Source organism: Penicillium crustosum (assembly GCF_028827405.1).
Source record: "Penicillium crustosum strain IBT 35664 chromosome Unknown utg000003l_segment0_segment0, whole genome shotgun sequence".
NCBI classification, from domain to species: domain Eukaryota; kingdom Fungi; phylum Ascomycota; class Eurotiomycetes; order Eurotiales; family Aspergillaceae; genus Penicillium; species Penicillium crustosum.
In genome coordinates this window covers 904,152-917,792 of record NW_026623124.1, presented here as the reverse complement: position 1 = coordinate 917,792, position 13,641 = coordinate 904,152, and the positions used below count along the sequence as shown (strand labels likewise).

At 48.5% G+C, this 13,641-nt stretch overlaps 7 protein-coding genes across 7 annotated transcripts; 3 read left to right on the top strand and 4 right to left on the bottom strand.

Moving 5' to 3' along the window:
- Positions 1 to 134: 134 nt before the first annotated feature.
- N7487_007394 (GMC family oxidoreductase) lies at positions 135 to 2,044 on the top strand (the record flags this gene model as incomplete). The annotated part of the gene is made up of 3 exons (XM_056875124.1): positions 135 to 1,081; positions 1,143 to 1,765; positions 1,836 to 2,044. The coding sequence occupies 3 exons, from the start codon at positions 135 to 137 to the stop codon at positions 2,042 to 2,044; spliced, it is 1,779 nt and encodes a 592-aa protein (XP_056727312.1).
- Positions 2,045 to 2,391: 347 nt separating this feature from the next.
- Positions 2,392 to 4,055, bottom strand: N7487_007393 (uncharacterized protein; the record flags this gene model as incomplete). The annotated part of the gene is made up of 4 exons (XM_056875123.1): positions 2,392 to 2,769; positions 2,825 to 3,587; positions 3,653 to 3,858; positions 3,915 to 4,055. The coding sequence occupies 4 exons, from the start codon at positions 4,053 to 4,055 to the stop codon at positions 2,392 to 2,394; spliced, it is 1,488 nt and encodes a 495-aa protein (XP_056727311.1).
- Positions 4,056 to 4,406: 351 nt separating this feature from the next.
- Positions 4,407 to 5,750, top strand: N7487_007392 (metal-dependent hydrolase family protein; the record flags this gene model as incomplete). Its single annotated transcript, XM_056875122.1, has 1 exon — positions 4,407 to 5,750. One exon carries the CDS (start codon positions 4,407 to 4,409, stop codon positions 5,748 to 5,750), a length of 1,344 nt encoding a protein of 447 aa, XP_056727310.1.
- Positions 5,751 to 5,870: 120 nt separating this feature from the next.
- N7487_007391 (fungal specific transcription factor domain-containing protein) lies at positions 5,871 to 8,278 on the bottom strand (the record flags this gene model as incomplete). The annotated part of the gene is made up of 6 exons (XM_056875121.1): positions 5,871 to 6,822; positions 6,877 to 7,047; positions 7,095 to 7,554; positions 7,635 to 7,677; positions 7,731 to 8,013; positions 8,208 to 8,278. 6 exons carry the CDS (start codon positions 8,276 to 8,278, stop codon positions 5,871 to 5,873), a joined length of 1,980 nt encoding a protein of 659 aa, XP_056727309.1.
- A 351-nt stretch (positions 8,279 to 8,629) lies between these two features.
- Positions 8,630 to 9,377, bottom strand: N7487_007390 (uncharacterized protein; the record flags this gene model as incomplete). Its single annotated transcript, XM_056875120.1, has 2 exons — positions 8,630 to 9,295; positions 9,369 to 9,377. The coding sequence occupies 2 exons, from the start codon at positions 9,375 to 9,377 to the stop codon at positions 8,630 to 8,632; spliced, it is 675 nt and encodes a 224-aa protein (XP_056727308.1).
- A 327-nt stretch (positions 9,378 to 9,704) lies between these two features.
- N7487_007389 (uncharacterized protein) lies at positions 9,705 to 10,279 on the top strand (the record flags this gene model as incomplete). The annotated part of the gene is made up of 3 exons (XM_056875119.1): positions 9,705 to 9,709; positions 9,755 to 10,087; positions 10,138 to 10,279. The coding sequence occupies 3 exons, from the start codon at positions 9,705 to 9,707 to the stop codon at positions 10,277 to 10,279; spliced, it is 480 nt and encodes a 159-aa protein (XP_056727307.1).
- Positions 10,280 to 11,004: 725 nt separating this feature from the next.
- N7487_007388 (uncharacterized protein) lies at positions 11,005 to 13,384 on the bottom strand (the record flags this gene model as incomplete). The annotated part of the gene is made up of 2 exons (XM_056875118.1): positions 11,005 to 12,104; positions 12,166 to 13,384. 2 exons carry the CDS (start codon positions 13,382 to 13,384, stop codon positions 11,005 to 11,007), a joined length of 2,319 nt encoding a protein of 772 aa, XP_056727306.1.
- Positions 13,385 to 13,641: the final 257 nt, after the last annotated feature.

The following is a 13,641-nucleotide window of genomic DNA, read 5'->3' as shown; positions in this document are numbered from 1 at the left end:
ATCGCCATGCTTGCAAATCATAGTGGAACCCAGAGGTATAAATCGTTCATGTAGCCACGAGGAAATCACTAGGAAATAAGCTCTGTTATATTCCTTGTTGAACACTCTCCCCTAGAACCGGGATTATAGCAATCATGCGCAGCCTCTTCGGACTTGCCCTGCTTCCACTAGCAGTTGCAGTTCCCCATGCCTCCCACAAGTCGGACTCGACTTACGATTACATCGTTGTCGGAGGTGGCACCAGTGGCCTCGTTGTTGCAAACCGACTGTCCGAGCAAAAGAACACCACGGTCCTCGTGATCGAAGCTGGCGGCTCCGTATACAACAACCCAAACGTGACCAACACTCTCGGATACGGCAAAGCGTTCGGTACAGACATTGACTGGGCCTACGAAACGACAGCCCAAGAATATGCCGGTGGATACTCACAAGTCGTGCGTGCCGGAAAGGCACTCGGAGGAACATCCACCATCAACGGCATGGCCTACCTCCGTGCCCAGGCAGCCCAGATCGACGCGTGGGAGGCCATCGGAAACAAGGGCTGGAACTGGAAGAATCTTCTCCCCTACTTCAAGAAGAGCGAGAAATTGCAAGATCCGGCCAATTACCCATTCTTGGAGGGATCGGGTGTTGCCTTTGACCCGGCCTACCACGGCTTTACTGGGCCCGTGAAGGTTGGCTGGTCTTCAACACAGTTGAACGACGGTCTGGCTCAGAAGTTGAACGCTACCTACCAGAACCTCGATGTTCCTGTTCCCTACAACCGGGATGCCAACAGCGGAGACATGGTCGGATACAGTCTGTATCCCAAGACGGTTGATGCCGACCTCAACATCCGTGAGGATGCTGCTCGTGCCTACTATTACCCTTACCAGAACAGAACCAACCTCCATGTCTGGCTCAACACACACGCCAACAAGATTACCTGGAAGCATGGACACGAGGCCACCGCAAGCGGTGTCGAAGTCACTCTTTCCAACGGCAAGAAGACCGTGGTGAAGGCTACCCGTGAAGTAATTCTCGCTGCTGGCGCATTGAAATCTCCCGTTCTGCTCGAGCTTTCCGGAGTCGGAAACCCACAGTAAGCATAGCACTGCCTCCGTTCAACATTTGACGAAAGCTAACCCAAACTCCCCAACTAGCATTCTTTCCAAGCATGGAATCGCCACCAAGGTTAACCTGCCAACTGTCGGCGAAAACCTGCAGGATCAAATGAACAACGGCCTCCAGTTCGAGTCAAAGAAGAACTACGGCAGCGACAAGAGCGCCGACTACGTCGCCTATCCCTCTGCTGACCAGCTCTTCCCCAACTCCACCGCACTGGGAGCTGAACTCCTTCGCAAGCTTCCCGCTTATGCAGCTCAGGTTGCCTCCGCCAACGGCAACATCACCAAAGCCCGCGACATCTACCGTTTCTTCAAGATCCAGTGGGATCTGATCTTCAAGGATGAAATTCCTGTTGCAGAGATCCTCCTATCGGCATCTGGATCCGCATACAGCAGCGAATACTGGGGCTCTGTTCCCTTCTCTCGCGGCAGCGTTCACCTTTCTTCCGCAGACCCCACCGCGCCCGCTATCATTGACCCCAAGTACTTCATGCTGGACTTTGATCTCCACGCTCAGGCACAGGCGGCACGGTTTATTCGTGATATCTTCAAGACTGAGCCATTTGCTGATATGGCTGGTGCCGAGATCACTCCCGGCCTTTCTACTGTTGCTGCGGGTGCGGATGACAAGGCCTGGTCCACTTTTATTTACAGCAAGTGTACGTGCATCGTTCGACTTGCCGAGAGAAATTTGGTGGGAATGCCATTGCTAACATTTCGTTTCACTAGACCGATCAAACTTCCACCCGATTACCACAGCCGGCATGCTGCCCAAGGAGCTTGGTGGTGTTGTCGATACGTCGCTGAAGGTTTACGGAACCTCGAACGTTCGTGTCGTGGATGCTTCCGTCATGCCTTTCCAGGTCTGCGGTCACCTCCAGAGCACCGTGTATGCGGTTGCTGAGCGTGCCGCCGATATCATCAAGGAGCAGTCGTAATTTCACATCGTGCTCCTATATTAACATAGTGTACGAATATTGAACAACTAGTATTTATTCTGAACAACAATAATCGGCCGTTCTGTAGCTTCTGTACTTGAGGACGTAGATCTTCAACAATCGGGTATATTTGGCTTATGGTCATGCTATCGAGGCTATATTTAATTCAACCTTGTTATTTTTTAGGATATCTGTTGAGATGTCTCTTTTTTTAGATACTCTTGCGTTATGAATCACGTTTCTGGTGCTATCTATACATTACAACAAAGTAGTACAAGTCATATTAGCTAATCTCCAAGAAATACTATAAATGCCTTCCAAGACGAATATAAACAATCAGCAACCCGTTACCACACATATCGGAATTGTCGGTCTTGTTTATCCGTGAGGTCTGTCTGTGGCAACCCATTCTCGTCCAGTTTGACCTCTTGATCCACACTAACAACACCAGAACTGGCAGCTTGTTCATCACGTTGCTTATTATCCCATACACACAAGAAGCGGAATAAAACCACCACGACGAAAAGCAGACACCATGTCACGATGGATGTTATCACACCCTCCGTATAACGAGGGCTGTGAGTCCATAGTTGAGGCGAGGCAATGCAGGCAGCACAGTAACCGATGAAAAACATGCCGTTCACAACAGCGCGTTTTGTATTTCCCTTGAAATTAGATGCCGCAAGTGAAAGAAGTATTGTCATAGAAGCAGTAATGCATGAAGACTGAAATAGAATGGGTTAGCAACAAAAACCTGGCCCAGTCAATAGAAATACATACCAGCCACGATGCAACTATTAAACCCCATCGCGCACTCACGTCCAACTTCATCAAGAACACAGTCCCAATCAGAGGTGGGATAATAAGAATAAGAATGACCAGCGTTCGCTGATTAGGGAGGATAAACACTAGACCGACACCGATCCACAACAAAGCAATTTGCACAGCCCCCGAAGGAGCCGTGTATAGCATAGTCTCGAGATTAGTATATCCAATCGACTTGATTACAAGAGATGCAAAAGTCAATACCGGCGACTGCATGCATACCAAAACACCAAACCAAAAGACAACCCACGCCTTGGGATCCATTATTGCCTCTTTGAGCTGGGCAACAGAAAAAGAGGACTTGTCACCGCCATCCCGGTCCTGTGCCATGCGTAAAGACAGGACTTCCCTCTCGCGAGCACTCAAGAACCATGCATCTTTGGGGCCATTCGGCATAAGGAAAAAGAACGCCACGCCGGCAGCAGAAGTTATCGCGCCACAGATGATAAACAGCACGCGCCAGGGAGCGATTGGAAGTGAGGAGTTTTTGCCAATGCCATACATCAGGAAGCAGCCTAGAACCTGTGCGAGACCATTCATGGAAATCCATAATGCCGTGCGGACATTGTGTTCTTTCTTTCGATACCAGATACTGGTGATTGTTACGAAGGCAGGCGAGACGGCGCCTTCGCTGAAGCCAAGAAGGAAGCGTACGGTGGCAAATCCGGCGAAATTCTTCGGTGCTGCAAGGCACATGCATACAATGCCCCAGATAATTCTGAATTGGCGGTTAGCACATGATGGGAATAGACATAGTACATAATACCGCGAAAGCAAACTTACACAGTCACACCGACAAATTTGGTCAAGGGGAGTCGGCTCATGAGATAAATAAATGGATACTCGGCGACCAGTTGGCCAACATAGAAGATTGAGCTCGACCATGAGTATTGCGAGCTGGTCATGTTGAGGTCTTCAATCAGACCGAAGACACCAGCATAGCTGAGACTCTGCTTGTCAAGATATTGTAGAAAAAACACGAAGCACATCTGGAAGTATGCATCATTAGCCTGAAAAAACAACCGAGGTAGCTTGAACCCCTTACCAGAGGCAAAACGACCAAGTCAATTTTGCGCAGGACAGCTTTCTCTTCCTCCTTGGTGTAACTTCCATGAAGATCAAGTACTTCACCACTTGCTTGGTCGGCATTGTCGCTGCTCGTAGCATGCTTCTTCAAGTTGTCCATGGGTGGAATTGGTGCCCCTTGATATATCAATGTTTTGGATTTGGACAAGCTTAGACTTGACTCAACAAAATAGTTAAAGATGAGATTTAAATTTCCAAAATAAAATGAGTATGCCCCGGATTTCCCCCTGCTATAAACGAAGGCTTATCATTCAATTGACGAAAGATGCGGAGAAGGTACATCGGATCGATGGCGTCGGGAATCTGTCGATCAATTTGCCGAATCTGACATCTCTGTTTTCTCTCTTGCTCGTTGGGTATTTAAATTCTATGAAATTCCATTAAACTCCATATCTTTAACTTATCCAACATTCTTTCATACTACATATCCCACATATCCCACAATCCCATCATGTCACAAACCATTCTACCTGGCTCGGACATCAAGCCATGGACCCGCCCCGCACCGCAGGGATATAAATTCATCAACGCCAACGTCGTCGATGTTGAATCAGGCAAAATCAAAGAAAACACAACCCTCATAGCCACCGAAGGCAGAATAACATATGTCGGCCCAGAATCATCCATCCCAGCCTTACAAACCAAACTCCAAACAGTAGACTGCCAAGGCAAATACCTCTGCCCCGGTTTATTTGATGCCCATGTGCATCTATGCGCAGTCCCAGGCTTCAGCGACTTATCCAAAGCCTTTGGAAACCCAAATGACGTCCAACTCTTACGCCAGCCTTACACAGCCTCGCAGATGCTGCACCGCGGCTTCACCAGCATCCGCGATTGTGGCGGTGCCCAGCTTGCTTTGAAAGAAGCTATCGAAGACGGCGTCTTCCCCGGCCCACGCATATTCATTGCAGGACATGCCCTCTCGCAATTTGGTGGCCATGGTGATCTGCGCGGCCCGCACGAGGCTACGGCATGCTGTGGCGGTACCCATAGCAATAATCACTTGGGCCGTATGTGCAACGGTGTGCCGGAGTGCATGGCTGCGGTCCGTGAGGAGATTCGCTGCGGTGCGGACTTTATCAAGATTATGGGCTCTGGTGGTGTGGCTTCGCCAACGGATAAGCTGGAGCATCTGCAGTTTACAGCCGCAGAGATTCAGGCCATGGTGGAATGTGCCGATAATGCTGGCACTTTTGTCACCGCTCATGCATACACCGTCAAGGCTATCCGGCATTGTATCGATAATGGTGTCCGTGGTATTGAACATGGGAACTTCGTCGATCCATCCACTGCAAAGTTGATGGCGGAGAAGGGAGTCTACTTGACCCCTACACTTATCACGTATGCTCAGATGGCTTCCGAGCGGTGGAAGAACTATCTGCCCATTGAGTCTCAGACAAAGAACTCGATCGTGTTGAAGTCCGGTCTTGAGGCTTTGAGGGTTGCCTCGGAGGCTGGTGTGATTATGTGTTATGGCTCTGATTTGCTGGGCTCGATGGGCTCTGCGCAGACCCATGAATTTGCACTGCGATCGCAGGTTTTGTCGTCACTGGAGATCCTGCGTAGTGCTACTGTGAATCCAGCGACGATGATGGGATACGCGGATGAGCTAGGTCAAATCAAGGAGGGATTCTATGCTGACCTCGTGATTCTAAATAAGAATCCGCTTGAAGATGTGACCGTCTTTGATAAGCCTGATGAACATGTGCTGGGCGTGATGAAGGATGGTCGTGTCTATAAAAGTAGGTGGGATGCGTTGCTAGAGGATGGTCATATTCCCGTGAGAGTACAATGATTATGTTGTTGCGCACTGCACTGCATTGAATGGCGGTTGGTGTTGTGAGTGTGAAGACAGAAATAAACACGTACGAATCAAATATGGTTTCACTTCCTTCCTCATTATTGTCCTTGATATTTATGTAAACCCAGAGAAGTCGAGGACGTCGATCCCAGTCAAGCCCATGAGAAAAGTTGGATCATCACTCTGGAGTCCCGACAGAAGGTCATACTCGATAGGCTGGAACTCACGCAGCATAGTTGAGCCATGTGCTAGGGTTTGAGGGATTGAGCTTTCCGAGATGTACGGTTCACCAGCAGTTCTCCAATCGGACATATTCTCGTTTGACTGTGGGTGTAGTACAGTATGTGAAAGCGGAACAGCGGACTCTACCTCATAGATTGCTCTTTGATCTAATGCCCGAGGATGTTCCAATCTAGCAAGCCATTCAGCCCATTGATTGTAATCAGATGCGGAGGCCGAAGCTTGTACATCTTGCGTTTCGTTGGCCGTAGAGGACGCCCGATGGAGCTTCTCCGCGGCCTCGTTTGTTATCAACTGTACAGCCTCCACAAATTTCACGCCCAATTTGGCTGTCATGTTCCCAGTTGCCATTCTCCGAAGGCAATCTAAACCAAACTTCACTCGAGCATTGTATCCTGAATCGCGTTCCGTAACCCCAGCCACTAGTGTCACGATCGTTGCAATACTGCATCCCTGGAAGTCGGTGAAGGAGAAACGAGTGATGTTGCGGGTTTTTGTCAGATCTTCGAATAGTAGGAGAAGTTTTCTGCCGGCCTTGGCACAATATCGAGATTGCCTCAAAGCAGCGTCGCTTGGATCAGGAGGGCGCGACGCAGGAAACATATGGCAGCGAAGCCTCGTTCGGGCGACAGTTACGAGGGCGACTTTGCCCATTGTTATCCACGCATAGTAGTAATTCAAATAGAGATGAAAGATCGTACGGTATCTTGAGTCTTTTGGGTCCGTGTTGTCAAGCCTGAAGTCTGGTGGTAAAGACTTCTTCCATTGTCGAAGCTCAGACTCCAGGGCTTCGGATTCTGACCCCTCTTCCGCTTCGGTGAGAGCGCTGCTTGAATAAAATATAAGTTTATATTGTTCTATCAGAGTTGACGCAACATACCATGGTTCGGCAATTCGATCAAGGATCTTGATAAGACGACTGTACGCCATCTGGAATTGAATATTGTTGTATCTTTGCAGGCGATCGAGTGCCGGGAGAGGCGATGGATGTGGCACTTTGATTAGATTGGCATCAATAGAGCGAGGTTTGCTTAGTTTGACGGTAGTACATCTGAAGTGGTTAGTTAGGTTGAGCCTGACGATGATTTTGTTATTTACCTCTCAAGGGAATAGATTGACCACCATAACCGACACCGGACCTCTCTCTCCCGATCATCAACTACTTGATCCTCCGGGTTGAGATGAAGATCAAATGCCAGGGCTTTGCGCAAAGCCAAGCCCATATAGATATAGGATGATCCAATGGCATTTGCTGGCATTAGGTAGACACCTAATAGAAAAGGCGCTTGAATGGATCGGAGACAGGGTCGGTCAATCAGGGCGGGGATAAGCGTTTTGGCATGAGTGTAGAACACTTGGCCCAAATCATCATTATCCCGATGTAGGCTGACTGCGAATCCTTCTGGTCTTTCTAGTGGCGTCCATTGGCTGCCTAGTGCGAATGTTGCCATTGCAAGACAGACAAAGCTCAAATCAGATCTCAACGGCGAGTTGGTGTCCATGTAAAATTGGTCGATATCGGACAGCATTTGGTCCTGGTCCAAGTAAAAAAATGTATCTGTTCCGTGTTTAATTAATACCGAAATTAGGAAGTCGGCAACTGGTCGTGGGGGAATGCATCAATTGCTGCACGTAAACATGCCATCTCAGATGGATGGGGTACCTTTGGACGCGTCATATGCTTGAATTCGTTAGTTAGCATGGATTGAGAATCACAATATGAATATGACTCACAGCCTGCATGGCGACCATGTCTCTTTGTTCGGGAGCAGCATCTCTATCTAGCGAAAAGGCCTCCCTCAAGCGGGAGAGGATGTTTGGCCACGGGGCCCTCTTAGATTGACCTGCAACAACATGTTCGGCGAGCCTTTGGGACAAGACTGATGCCGGAGAAAGTGGATCATTGTGGTTGACACTATCTTGCAATAGCTGGGGTTGGCTAGTGCTTGATGTAATGGGTACGCTAGGTTCAATGAGGTCAATAGACGCAGTATCTTGAACAGAAGCCGATCTCTCCCTATCTCCTGTTACATAGATGTTTTCTCAAAGGTGATCGACTCACTACCTTCTAAACCTGCAGATTAGATTATTCGTAAAGCATCGTTGACATCTTCCCGGCATTGCCTCCACACACTTGCTTTTTCTGGTCTTGCAGCGATCGCATCTGGGCCAGTCAGTGGATACGCATCATGTCGGATGAATCAAACATACGCTCGGGGTGCTCTTTTGCGATCCTTGTCGGCAACCCGTCTCCTCCTTCGTCGTTTTGAGGCAGAGTCCATATTCAATTTGGCCAGTTATCCGAAGGGGGACCTGCAAAGGATAAGAAAAAGGACAATTTCCCGAAACTCGGCAATTTGGCCCGTTATCTACCCCACACTCCCTAATCATTGGCAATATCTGAATTGATTAAAGATTAAAGAATACGAGATAATTGGGGTAGCTTGACTCACAGCCCATATCTGGCTGATGGGTAAATTATGTGTCGGTGATTCAAGGCATGATACTACCAATAGGAAACTGCAGGCATCTGATCTTCTTCCCCCTTATTTGCTGGTTTGCGTGCTTCAATGGTTCCACGTTGGGATACCGTTCGAATTGACAATCTCATCATTCTTATGGCCGTCTCCCTCTCAGCTCCTAGCCGAGTATGGGTCTTGCGCATTGTCATCCCTCTGGATCGCACTGATCCCCATAGAATCCCGATACCATAACCAGAGCATGTCCTGTTGTTCCCGATCCAAGGCAAGGAATTGCCTACAAAGTTGAATCTCAGCCGAGCTGCGTAGCTCTAACAGCCGAATTTCCTCGTCCCGGTTTTCCCGCCTCAGTCGTTGGATGGACGGTAGCCCAGAAAGGATATTGGTGATGTTTGCCTCCACTCCACGTACCCGGGCAAGTGCACGGTGGAGGTTTTCAATATCAAATAACAAAATCTGGAATTCCTTGAAAGAGGATGCAGGGGTATGCGACAAGTTCGGGGGGATGGCGATTTCAAGGTAGAAACTGAGATCTTCCCCGTAGTACTGCACCAAGCTGTGTTGGTGTTCAGGAGACAGAGCTTCGAATGTCGTTTGGGCTTTTTGTACAGCCTGATCAGCGCTCTCTTCCTGGTCCCGCGCAAACCGAGTCACCTTTTCGACAGCTCTCTGGATTTCCGAGTGCTGGGTGCTGATATTTGGGAACGAGTCCAGAAAGCGATAAGTAGTCAGACAGCAATTCGTCGCATGGACAACTGTTTTCAAGTCATCAAGAGCTTGACGAAGCTCTGGAGCTAAGAATTGCTCATCAGTTGACGACTAGGTGGCAGGGGAGAGGTGTTAGCGTAATCATCCTAAAGTTATCTAGGTAGCTATACCCATATATACTCACTTCAGCCATCTCTTTGAAAGTTTGAAAGGCAGTTGTGTTAGACGGGATACGAGGATAAAGATGGAGTGCTTAGAGAAATGGAGGCTCTGGGACACCTGTTTGTTCAGGCCAAAGATTGTAATTGATTCATCTCAAAAGATTCAGTAAAACCTAAAACAGTATCCTTTCTGTATCTTTTCTTCTTCTTTTTTTATCTCAAAAGCAGAAAGATATCGGAAGGTTGTGAAGCTGATGTAATTTCCCTGCAGGTGACTTCTTAAAGTGGTGACTGCCCAAGTTCATTCCAGCAACTCATCTTCCTCCTCCTCCTCTCACAGCACTCTCACATCTTCAGCCATGGGGTTAGTTCATCTATCATCCAAAATATTACATTGCTAACAAGAAAGTTACACGCACTATTATGCCATACATGTCTGGGATACTCCTGAATGGCAAAAGGCCTGGGGCCAGCTCATCCAAGATGTCCCCAACATCATCAAAGAAGCCCGGGTTCCTCTCAGTGGCCCAATCGAGGATGAAGACGAGATCACACCAGTGGTTGTGGACTCCGAGAAAGGCATATACCTGAACGGGGTTGGAAGAAATGCCCATGAACCCTTCATACTGTGCAAGCCGGGCAAGTGGACTTTCTGCAAGACTGCTCGAAAGCCATATGATGTTGTCGTCACATCTCTCCTTCTCAGGATTTGGATGCTGGCACCGAAGAACCTGGATCTTGGGTATGCTACATTTTACCTCCATCCAGATAATTCATGCTAATTATCTATAGCTCTGATGGTGGCTATGAAGACTGGGCCGATGCGCGTGACCTCTGTGCCACCTTGTGGCCTGGAGAGCCGATCGATGCCATGTGGGCACAGGGTGATGAGGAAAATGACGAAGCCAAAGATGAAAGTGACCAAGCCAATTAAATACGCAAGCCTACCTTTTAGGGGCCACTGAACCACTGAATTTTCCTATGTTTTATTCGGTTCTCTATATGGCTCACACTGATCACCTTGACATGCCGAGATCATGAACTTACTCTTTATTTTTCTTTCAAGCTTCTATCAAAACGTCCTTTACACATAGAATCCGAGGGTTGCGGGGGTTTCCCTAGGATCAGCCGTGCCGGTGAAACACAACTAGTCTCGTTTCTTTTCTCAGTCCGGGTTCTTCCCGCCAAAAGAAGCGATATAGGTGCCATGGGACAAAATCCCCTTTTCAGGTATTGACGATGCCTGAATTATGACTGACAGAAACAATGAGGATAGTTGAATTAATAGGTACCTGTGTATTACAGACACCTTAACAAAGAAGGTACCCTATCCGTTCTGTGGGTTGATTTACTATCAGGCAAAAATGCTATTTGTACTATACAAATTTATATGATCACCACATTTCAAGGTTTTTATAGCTTACAGCTCATAGGGTCTCGTCGTGTATTTTTAGATGTTCTTTTTTGGTGTCTTCTTAGATATCTGTTTTAGATATATGTAAAGGTGATAAGAAGCAATACTTTTTGCAGACGACCTTTCTACATACGTGTACGTAATTATATGTTTATGCATCCCGAAACGGGGGCTTTCTCGCATGACACGTATACTGCTGGATATCAATCCTGTTTTGTGACCTTAGTTAACAACTATTCACTCACTCAACCAACAATCCATTCACGTTCTTGTCGGTCGTCCCAGGCGACTGGAACTAGATACCCTTCATCTGGCCATGGTACAAAGCTGGCAATAGATTTGATTGTCCCCAGGGCTTCATATCGTGCATAATGGACTGACTTCTCCGTCGTTTGCAGTGACACCACTGCACACGATCTCAGTGATCCAGGAAGAGACCCTTCTGACCCGTGCACAATAATCCCGTACGTTTTATTTGGCTCGAAAACGACAGGGACTTCAGTCTTCACCAGACATACACTGGGCATGTTGTCGGCATCTTCAAGATTATGCTCTTTGATCCACTGCAACCAGGTCTGATGTCCCTGGTCATTGTCGATGTCAAAGAGGCCAAGGTCAAACACGATGCGGGACGGGAACAACCACGACGGGTAAAGGGTAATCTGAAGTCCGCGGGGTGTAATATTTCCTGGTCCGCCGGAGAGGTATTGGATTTCTTCAGTATACTGGCACACTTTCATTGCCCAGCGCATCCCCTCTTCTTCGAACCGTGGCCCGGGCTGGAATAGCACGCCTTGAGGAAAATTGTCAATCAGGCTGTAGAACTTTCTCATCCGTTCATCGGAACCCTTGACCTGGAGAATTTCCTTCACGTCGAGATTGAGGATTCCCGCTAGAATAATTGGACGATCGGCTGCCTTGCTGGTGGCTCGCGTGGCTACATTAAACCAATTCCATCGAATTAGTTGATCTTTGGTAACGTCGCTTTTGTCAAATGGACTAGCAACTAGGTTGACAAAGCGTTCGAATTTGGATGTGGAGACAATAGTAAGGTTAAAGAAGCTGAACCAAACACCCATGGCGAAGTTTGCAATCCTCTCCTGCATGACGGGGAGTTTCCCTCGGTCAAGCTTGGTCAGGAGTTCGTCGGCAATAGTGGCAATGTTGACTGCCTTGTCAGAGAACAGCACGTACAGCCTGCTCTTAGCGGCCAGTCCTTCTTGAAGCGTCCATAACCGGCGCATCCAACCCGAACAGTGCAGCACCCTCAGGAGAAGCTCTAGGTGACTTGTAGAGCTGGCGCTCACATGTCTCATTTCCGAATCAATGATCATCGTCCGGTAAGCTATAATCGGTTAGGTCACCACCTAAGAACGTCCAGTAGTTTGTTAAAAGCTCGCACTAACCATCCTCGTATACTTCACGAATGCGCTGAATCGCCAGGCTCCGAACGTCGGACTGATGTGGTATGCACAAGGTGTCAATCCATAACAGTACTGAATCGCCTCTGCGCAGAGTTTGGCTGCCCGCGAAATGGGCAAGTCGAGCCGCGCTAGTGTGCAGTGCTGCAAATGGACCGCCCTCATAGCGAGGGACATATTCACCGCCAGTGAGGACACGCCTTGCCTCCTCGTAAAGGAGTCTTAATTGGCAGTTCGGGAGACTGTTACCTTCTGTGTTGCCGAGCCCATCGGACCACACATGCGAGATGGTCAAGTATTGCTTCCCGATGCTCTTGCTCACAATATTAACCTTGAAATTCTGGTTGCCGAGCTCGTCCACGTCATCAGGTGTGAGCATCAAAAGGGGAACCCCTCCATCCCGGAGAATTGTATGCAGCTGCTCGATATTTGCCTGGAGGTGCGAACAAGTGCAATCTTCTTGTACGTGCCGAGTGACATATTCGCTCTCATCGACGTTGTTAGCCACGCATTCCGTATTCTTGCAGAACTTGTGCGTTATCTTGTTCCAGCCAGGCTTGACACGCATTAACTGAAGCAGATACGCCGGGGTGTCCACTCCACCACCGGCCACGCGGCACTTCGCTGCCTCCAAGGGGCACCATCCCTCTGCGACCATGCGCTTAGTCTCACTTTCTCCGGTGAACATCCATCGCTGGACATGACGGGTCTGGGTCTGAGGACCGTCTCGCTTGACTGCAATGTTCCAGAAAACATAGCAGACCAGCCGAATGGCCAATGACATTTCATCCCGCACATAATAATTTCCATACCCAGAAAGTTGCTCGCAGACTTTCTTGACAATGTCAACGGCTCGCTCGCCAAGTTTCCTCTTCTTCCATTCCTTGGCGTTTTCGACATATTTATGGAGATGCTTTGTCGTGATGTACTGCTGGGGGTCTTCTTCCTTGCACAGGAGAAAATCAGACTGATCCAGCTGGTCCCCGAACACATAGTGGAGCATGCCGAAGTAGAGCCAGCACTCTATTCCAGAGTGGAATCCCTGTGGGATTCTGCGTAGAGGGAACTTTTCAGCTCCTGTTTCCAATTTCCACCCATGGCGGACTGGGAACTGGTCCCAATTGCCTCCATCGTATAGTGAACCGTTGTACTTGATTCGAAGAGGCCTCGGGGGTTCATCAGGGAAGAACACATGCTCCGCCATTGTGATAGTCTGCCCAACGAGGGACTTTCACAGGCGCACTTTTCCAGTCAGATGAAGCCCCGCGCCAGCATAGCGCTAAAACGCTAGTCTCGTACTGGTTGGTCGGTTCCCGTGCCAAGAAATGCTCGTATTTGCTCTCCACGTTGTTGTCTCCCGAGGTCGTTTGCTGCTAAACTGTTTTCCTTGTCTTCATGCTTCCCATCTTCGTATTCAGCCTCTGTTGCTCCAATATGTATTTTCAGGTCATATATAAGTAG